The sequence below is a fragment of the Nicotiana sylvestris genome, chromosome 8 (assembly GCF_000393655.2).
Source record: "Nicotiana sylvestris chromosome 8, ASM39365v2, whole genome shotgun sequence".
NCBI classification, from domain to species: Eukaryota; Viridiplantae; Streptophyta; class Magnoliopsida; order Solanales; family Solanaceae; genus Nicotiana; species Nicotiana sylvestris.
The window spans coordinates 199,129,648-199,139,632 of NC_091064.1; the positions used below are offsets into that span (position 1 = coordinate 199,129,648).

Consider the following 9,985-nt stretch of genomic DNA (forward strand, 5'->3'; position numbering starts at 1 on the left):
GTAGTAGAATTTAACTTACAGAGAAAAATGTAAGTTACCGTGCCCATTAGCTCCATATCCCAAGGACTAAACAACTCTGAACATTAACAGAGAGATGCAGTTATATATATATATATATTGACAGACTTGAGCATTGTGGAGAAGTTATGACTTCCCTCTCATAATTGTGGAAGAGAGAAGGTCAGAGGAGATACAAATGAGCTCAGAGTTAGAGCTCAGAGTTTTATTGCAGTTTATTTCGAGAACCTCTCAGATAGAACAAAAAGGTGATATGCTTCAGTTCCAAATGCACTAATAATTTTTTTAAAATGAAGTGAGTGGAATATCATCGAAGGGGAGCCTCGGCGAATTTGCTGCCGTATGATCAGGAGGTCACATGTTTGAGCTGTGGAAACAACCTCTTGCAAAAATGCATGGTAAGGTTGCGTACAATAGACCTTTGTGGTCTGATCCTTTCCCGGACCCCGCGTATAGTGGGAGCTTAATACACTGGGTTGCCCTTTCTTTTGAAGTAAGGGGAATATCAATAACAGAAAACATTAAGAAGATGCATAGGTTACAAAAGAAAAGAAGATCAGTCCATGAATATAGAAAAATAAGAGCCCGTTTGGACATACAAAAAATTCCTTTTTTCCAAAAGTTTTTCACTTTCTCCGAAATCAGCGTTTGTTCATAAAATTTTTAATTTTCACTTGAATATGCATTTTGGAAATTTTCGAAAAACTCCAAAAAGCTATTTTTCAAAATTTTCACTCAAATCACTCGCGAAACTCAAAAACAATCCAAAATTATATTCATGTCCAAACACAACTCTAAATTTCAAATACCATTTTTACTTGAAAAAAAAATTTCACCATATTTTAAAATTTTACAATTCTTATGTCCAAACGCCCACTAAATCTATTATAAGACTAAAGAGCTGATAAATTCCAAAACGGAGTTAGGGTTATATACATGGATAACCCAGCTAAAAAGATTAACCAAACATTTGACCTTGGCCCTTGAGTGTATAGTTAGCAGTTGAAATGCCATCAAAGCATCCTTGTTTCCCTTGGGACCATATGCACCACGAAATACAAATAGGAACCATAGACCATATCGCAAAGGCCTCCCTGACGGCCTCCCTGACACTAGATCGCATCGACCATGCTAGTCCAAAAAGTGTTAGAAACATGTTCCAAATGTCTGTTGCAACTGGGTCGGGAAGAAACAAGTGATTGATTGTTTCAGAATTGCAAAGGCACATGTGACATCTGTTAGCTAGCTGAAAATTCTTCCTCTGCATCAATACGTTAATAAATTGTTAATGTCCTATTACTGTCAGACCATTAGTTATAAGTTATACCGGAAGTTATAAGCCCCCTCTTCACCCCCCCCCCCCCCCCCAAAATCAATTGCTCTTTTCATGTCTTATTTTTTGACATTTGTTTGTAAAAATAATTCCAAAAATGAGGCCAAACTGAAGGAGATTCTCAGGTCTCATGCATCGTTTAGATCCTTGGTCCAGCCACACTCAACTCCTAATATATTTATACTCCATAGTCCACATTTGATGCTCCTTTTAAAAGTGTTCCCATGAATTCCAATCTTGTCGTCGATCCCATGGGTGCATAAGTGTGGACTAAACAGCTACTTCGAGTATTGTTAGAGACCAAACTAGCTTTTTAACTTAGTATTAGTTTGAATTCAGTGTTTATGATAATTTAGTGCCACATTTAATAGCTGTTCAAGAGACTCAATTGTCTATACCGATACTTGGCATAATATAGGAGTGACAAGCTTAAATAGTGGTACTACTTTAAGAATGTTGAGATTATTTAATAGTTAGCAACATTGTAATAGTTCGCCATATTCTTTGTATAGGCCAATTTTGTAATTAGTTAGGCTGTTATTGTAATAAGTCAGTTAGGCCATTAGTTAGTGAAGTTAGTAGTATACGTATAAAGACGACACTATACAGATATTTTACAGTAAGAAGAAAATTCATCTTTCCTCTCAATCTGTTTCTCGAAGCTTCTCAGTTAGAATGTCTTCTTTCTTCATCCATGGGAGCTCAATTCGAGCTTATCTCCATTGTTAATCTTTCACATTTCCTCATGGTGTCAGAGCGTAGGCTCCGATTCAGTTTTTAACCATCGAATTCCGTCAAAATTTCAATAAGTATTCTCTCATCCCTTTTTTCTTCGAATTTTCTGTAATTCGCCTTGATTAGGGAAAAATCACATCAATTTCTGATTGTTATCGCTATAGTGAAACAATTTCTCCGTTTTGAATCATGGCAACGGACAAGAAAGCCCTAGATTCATCTAGCCCGCTATACATGCACCCGTCAGAGAACGCCGGAACGATGCTGGTGCCGGTGGCTTTCGACGACACGAGTTATAGATCCTGGAGAAGAATAGTACTTAGGGTATTATCGGTGAAGAATAAGGTCAGTTTCATCAATGGAAAGGTCAAGAAGCCAGATCCAACTCACGCTACCTTCGATCAATGGGAACAATGTGATGATATGGTCACCTCCTGGATTCTAAACTCGCTCTCAAAAGATTTAGCTGACAGTTTGCAATATGTTGAGGATGCAAAGGAATTATGGCAGGAATTGGAAGATAGATACGACTAGACTAACGGTGCAAAATTGCATCAGCTTCAAAAGAAAATCAGTGATCTAAGCCAAGGAGCTCTTGATATCACTAGGTGCTATACAAAAATGAAAAGGCTTTGGGAAGAACTCAACACCTTGAACGATATACACCCAGTGCAATTGTACATGCACTTGTGGAGCTAAGGCAACCATGCACAAGGCAGAATAGGACAGGAGATTGATTCAATTCTTAATGGGATTAAATGAGGTATATACTGTGGTGAGAGGCAGCATCTTGATGATGAATCCACTTCCCAGTATTGCGCAAGCATTTTCCATACTGATTCAAGAGGAGAAACGGAGGGAAGTTAAGCCACACGTCAATTTGTGATGGAATCTGCATCCCTTAATGCAAGTACAAGAAACAACAATTTTAAGACCAACTACAACACAAGTGGGTATACTGGAAATGCTGGAAACAGTAGAAATATGGGAGGATACATTTCAAACAAACCTCATCCATTCTGTGATTACTGTAAGAGGGTCGTACATAGTAAGGAAAAATGCTTCAAACTCCATGGGTATCCTTAGAATTCAAGGTATCCTAGCTACAGGAACAACAATAAAGATAAAAGAATTCCATCAAATGTGTATGGAACACTAAGTGATGGACATAAGGCTACAGAAGTCGAAGGAGATCATCATGAAGAGGGGAGAATCATGCATCACCTAACTCAAGATATAGACAACTTTTCAACACCCTGGAAAAGCTCCAAATAGGAAACACAAGGGAGAAGTCAGGAGACATGAAGCTGACTGGATGAGCTGTGAACTTTGCAGGTACAGTCGCTTGTTCCTCTTATATTGAGCATGATAATCAATTGAGTGAATGTTCTGATTCAAATGTTGATCAATAGATCCTTGATTCCGGGGCCACAAACCATATGACCTTTAATAAGAAACCATTATGCAATGTTAGGACCTTAGTCTATCCCTATTTGTTTTCCTTACCCAATGGATACAAAGTGAAGATGATACTTATTGGTGATGTGATCCTAAGTCCAAAACTCATTTTGAAAAAGGTGCTTTATGTGCCCAGTTTCAAATTTAACTTGATTTCTATCCACTCTCTAACTGTGCAACTAGATTTCATTGTTGTATTTACACAATTATCCTGTCTTCTTCTATAGGGCCCTTTACTGAAGAAGTCATTGGAGATTGGTGATGCGAAGGACAGCCTTTACTTTCATTGTAAAAACTCATGCAAAAGTAACTCAACTCTACTTTCTGCACCTGACACTACTGTTTTGACACACACCTTACACACAGCACCTCGTGCATCCACTTCCACACACAATAGAAATAAAGTGCAGTATGTTGTAGGAAATATTGTTTCAAACAATATTAATGAACACTCTGTTTCAAATGTTTCTACCTATCCTTCTGTTGATGCTCATGAATCTTACAATTCTGTTCTGGTTCCTAATGCATCTACTTATGAGAAATGCAATGTAGACCTTTTATGGAATAATAGATTTGGCCATGTACCTTTTTGTCAAAATGAGGGGCATCTCAACTATCCCAACTACCTTTGCTAAAAACAACCATTTTTCTGCCATGTTTGTCCAATGGCCAGGTAGAGCAGATCTCCTTTCCCACAAAGTACTACAAAAATACTTAAAATCTTTGAATTGTTACATGTGGATCTCTGGGTGCCCAATCACATTTCAACCCATGATAGATAAAAATATTTTATTACCCTTGTGGATGATTATAGTAAATCCACATGGACACACCTTCTCACCTGCAAGAGCAATGCTCTACATATCATCAAAGCCTTTGTTTCTATAGTAGAAAACCAATTCCAAACTACCATCAAAACAGTTAGGACAGATAATGGTCTAGAGTTTGTCAATGCTGCCAGCACCACATTTTTCCAAAGTAAAGGAATCATACACCAAAAGACTTGCCCCTATACTTCCCAACAGAATGGGATAGTAGAAAGAAAACATAAATATCTTCTTGAAACAGCTAGAGCACTACTATATCAATCCAAGGTACCTTTAAAATACTGGGGAGAATGCATACTCACCTCTACCTACCTAATAAACAGATTTCCATCATCCTCCATCAAAGATAATTGTTTATATGAATTACTCTACCAGAAAAAGCCACTTTATTCATATCTTAGAAGTTTTGGTTGCCTTTGCTTCCCAACCACTTTCAAAACACACAAAGACAAATTTGAACCTAGATCAACTCCACATGTATTCCTGGGATACCCTTTTAAGACAAAAGGCTACAAGGTATTAAATCTTGCCAAGAAAAGGATACACATTTCAAGAGTATTATTTCATGAAAGTATTTTTTCCATTTAGCTCAAAATCAAGTCCTAGTAATTTGGTTCCTAATCTTGATAGTTTTTCCTTCCCATTACCTCAAATGCACTTGAATGCAGAAAACCATACACCACCAATTGATCCCAGCACAAGTGGTTCTGCTACATCTCCCATTACATCACCTCACAATCACAATATGGTGTCACCGACTCTTGTATCAGGGAACCAGATTCTGAGAATGCTCGGGATACAAATGAATATGATATCCCATCTCCAGAGTTTCAAAATCAGAACAGCCCACTCAGTAGTACTGCCAGTCCATCTGATTATAACCAACATACTCCAACCTTACCTCCAAAAATACTAGACCATCCAGAACTCACAAATTACCCACATATTTGAAAGATTATGTGTGTACATTATCCAAAAAATATGTGAATGACCATCCTGTGAGTAACTCACCTCAAGATGAATAAAGCACCTCTTCTCTATCCTTTAACACATTTATTCCTAAAGTGCAACCTATTAGCATTAGAGCCCTGGCCACTGATAATCAACATTTGATAAAGAATGTCTCACAAGATTGTGAACCTGCCTAATATAAAGAGGCAGTTGTTGTGCTATGGCAAGCAGCAATGACACAGGAATTTGAGGCATTTTACAGCAATAACACTTGGGATTTAGTGCCACTTCCAGCTGGAGAAAGGGCCATATGATGTAAATGGGTTTATAAGATAAAACATAAGGCAGATGTGAGTGTAGAGAGGTTTAAAGTTAGACTAATAGTGAAGGGTTACACTCAAAAAGATGGAGTAGATTACACTGAAACCTTCTCACTTGTTGTAAAGAAAATAACAGTAAGGGCTCTAATTGGGGTAACAATTAAGAAGGGATGAGAAATGTTTCAATTAGATGTTAATAATGTTTTTCTTCATGGTGATTTACATAAAGAAGTATACATGGAGATACCACTAGGTCTATTTGTAGAATAGTATGGATTGGTATGCAAACTAAACAAGTCTTTGTATGGACTAAAGCAAGCTAGTAGATAATGGTATGCTAAGCTAACTAAAGCTCTTTGTTCTAGAGAGTATACACATTTTATGTTTGACCACTCTTTGTTTTATGAATGGAGAGACAGTTCAGTAACCTCTGTAGCTGTCTATGTGGATGATGTTATCATCACAGGAGCCCACTTAGAAGAGATAGATAGTTTAAAGAAATTTCTTCATAATAAAGGACCTAGGGAGATTACATTACTTTTTAGGATTGGAAATACTCTGTAAGAGTTATGGAGTTTCGATTACACAAAGAAAGTTCACCCAAGACCTTCTCAAGGAATTTGACTGTATAGGTTGTACAACTGTGTCTTCACCCCTTGATTCAACAATAAAGTTAAAGGCAGATGAGGGAATATCCCTTTCAGACCCTAGCCATTATAGGAATTTAGCAGGGAAGTTGAATTTCCTTACAGGAACTAGACCTGATATAGCCTATAATGTTCAACACGTAAGCCAATATATGCAAAATTCTAGACACACACCTAAGGGCAGCATTGCATGTACTGAGGTATTTGAAAGGAAGTATATCTCTAGGGATTTTCCTGTCAAACAGTAGGGATTACAGGATAAGGGCATTTTGTGACTCTGATCGGGAAGCTAACCTTAAAACCAGGAAGTCAGTCAGTGGGTATATAGTATTGCTTGGTAACAGTCCCATCAGTTGGAAATCCAAAAAGCAATCTACTATTTCATTGTCCTCAGCAAAAACTAAGTATAGAGTTGTAAGAAAAGTAGTTGGAGAACTGGTCTGGCTTGCAAGACTGCTTGAGGAACTCACTACGCTCTCTCCACCTATACATGTTTTCTGTGATAGCCAAGTAGCACTTCATATTGCAAAGAATCATGTCTCTCATGAGCAGACCAAACACATCGAAGTGGATTGCCATTTTGTACAAGACAAGCTTCAAGAGGGACTGATCTCATTGCATTACATTCCTACTCATGAACAACTTGCAGACATCTTCACTAAATCCTTACCATGCAACAAGCATACTCTTCTACTTGGCAAGTTGGTCGTGGATTCCCCACCTTCAACTTGGGGGGGGGGGGGGGTTGAGATTATTTTATAGTTAGCCATATTCTTTGTATAGGAAATTTTGTAATTAGTTAGGATTTTATTGTAATAAGTCAGTTAGGCCATTAGTTAGTGAAGTTAGTAGTATACGTATAAAGAGGACACTGTACAGATATTTTTACAGTAAGAAGAAAATTTATCTTTCCTCTCTATCTGTTTCTCGAAGCTTCTTAGTGAGAATGTCTTCCTTCTTCATCCATGGGAGCTCAATTCGAGCTAATCTCCATTGTTAATCTTTCAAATTTCATCAAAGAAAAGCATAATATCATCAACCTGAACTTTGCAACTTGCATAGTGCATACCTCTTTCATGTCATTAATACCAACATGTTTTCTGGCATGGATTTCTACTGTAAAATATTGAAGTAGCCCTTTCAAACTGCTGATTTTGTTAATGTGCAGGTTCAAACACCAAGCTAATACTGTTGTCTTGTTAGACTCTACAAGCAAGAAGCAAAAGAAGTTACCTGGGGATAGAAGTTGAATGTTACCAAACAAGTAATACTCTCGATGCTCAAGTTGCATGCCTGCAAAACAGTTGAGCTACAATCTTGGAGATATGTATGGTATGCCAACCTCTTGATTCTAGTGTTTCTGGTTGAGCCATCGCCAGTGGTGTATTTTGAAGACGTAAATTTTCTGAAATTAATGGCCCTATTCTTGTCTGAACGTAACCCTCGTATGTTTGTGGTGTCGATGTATTGATATTAGGCTATATATGATACTGCTTCAGGAAGTGAACGTTGTATACAACAGGGGTTAGGAGTTTGCTGTGATTTGGTTGACGTACCTTATTTGATGGTGTCAGTTAATGCATTCTGAATCTACTGTGGTGTAATCTTATTGGAGCCAATAACAGTATTTAATTTGTACAAGGACCAACTTTAACATTAGTTATCCTGAGACACTTCAGGAGCAGAATTCTGAATGCCTTAATTAAACTTTAAATTGTGTAGCTAGTAGTAATCTTCTCTATTCTTTGACAACATCATACTACAATGTTCCTATGTAATTTTCTACCTCTCTTTCTTTCGTCCACCCCGCTTGGAAAAAGGTAAAAAGAAAAAGTATGGCTTTATTCCAACACATTAAATATTACTAAAGTTGAAATCTTGTTTGTTTGCATCTGTAATCTTATTTGTCTACCTAATAAATCTCAAGTTCATTTAAAAACAAATATGATGAGGCCGAGAGTGATTTTGAAATGGCAATGAGGAGAATAAGATTAGGGTTTGGTAAATAAGGAAGTAGTTTGTTTTCGGGAATTTCGTCATAAAATGCCATTTTTTTTAGTTGAATCATTAACTGAGAGATTATCAGAGAAATAAAAGGGAATTGCTGGCAAGCAACGAACAAGGGGGAGGGGGGACAACGAACAAGAAGGGGGAGGAAAGCAGAACGAGAAGAAGAGGGAGGATGGGGAGCAGCGTACATGGGGCATCAAACAATGAGAAAGAATAAATAAGAAAATAGGGTGTCTATTATTTGGCTATATAATGCCAATTGTTTGGACTATTTTTGTCAAACCTAATGTAAGGCTAAAAATTTTGTCAATTCATGTTATGTGTTGTCGTAGGATGCCAATTTTTCTTATGTTTATACAATACAAACTAATAATTTTCAAAAGGAATTTTTACCTCCTATAGCTAAGGTTGATATCTTATTTATTTTAAATAAATACCATTTAAAAAAATATTCCATAACTATCTTTTGATTTTTATAACCAAATATCTTCCTACCCTTAAGCCATAAAATAGTATTTATATTATTTTTCTCTCTCATTCTTTCAGATTTTTCTCCACCCCCTCTCTCTCAACACCAGTCTTTCTCCATGAATACAATCACTATTCTTCACTGATTTGTCTCTATTGTCTCGCGAAATTTTCATTGTCAGTGGGCTGGGGCTCTAAATCAATGTCGAAATCAAGCCCCAGAGAGAAAGATCCATCCAACTCTGATGGTCGTTACTTTGCAATAAAATCTAGACATGGCCACTGCAACTCTTGTCTCTCACCACCTCCATTGCTGCTTTTCTTCATCTACCAAATTTGCAATTACTAACAAAAGAAAATAATCTGATATTGAAAATAAAGAATTTCTTTCGTTTTTGTGCCAAATTTTGAGAGTTTCGAGTCAGAATCGCGACCCTCTTGACCAGACGACATTAGAGTTGTTCTTGAACAAAGAAGAAGAAGTTTGGGGCTGAGCAACTTGAAGAGTCTGTTACCTTTTTTTTATTGTATTTCAATGTATCTCGCTGTATTCTATGTTTTCATTGTCTTTTTCCCCCATTGTATTTCAATGTATCCCGCTGTATTCCATGTATTTTTTTGTATTCAATGTCTCGCTATATTCCATAAATGTATTCATATTTTTTTTTAATTAATATAATTTATGTATTCAAATGTATTTGCAGTATGTATTCATATGTTTTTGCCCTATAGATGACCTGCTATACCTCATGCATTCAATGTATTTTTTTTTGTATTTAACTGTATTCAATATAATTTCTCTGAAGATTGCTATGTTTTAGGGTGTTTTCGATCGAGAATCTTTTTTATAACTAGAAATACAAATTTTGTATGTTATAATTGAGTTTAAGTTATATTAGGAGTCTATTATGTTAATTGATTCACTTTCCGTTTAAAAACAACTGAATAAACCATGAATTGCGCTATTTACGTTGATGTATTCACAAATACATATCGTGGATACAATCTGTGAGCACGTGATTTTTGCCCTATGTGAAATACTCTTACAAATTACAGCTTGTTTGGATGGTTGTTACCCATTATATCGTATCGTATTGTTACTTTAAATACAATGTTTGTTTTGATTGTTACTTAAATTTTATTGTATCGTATCGTTAAATCCGCTGTTACATAACAACGAAATGTGCTTCTTTATGTAACGACCGATTTGGTGTGGTC

The 9,985-nt window shown here is 36.5% G+C and overlaps 1 protein-coding gene across 1 annotated transcript; it reads left to right on the forward strand.

Annotated features, from left to right (window-relative positions):
• The first annotated feature begins 2,275 nt into the window (after positions 1-2,275).
• On the forward strand, positions 2,276-2,620 carry LOC138876228 (uncharacterized). Its single transcript, XM_070155133.1, has one exon. It carries the CDS (start codon positions 2,276-2,278, stop codon positions 2,618-2,620), a length of 345 nt encoding a protein of 114 aa, XP_070011234.1.
• Positions 2,621-9,985: the final 7,365 nt, after the last annotated feature.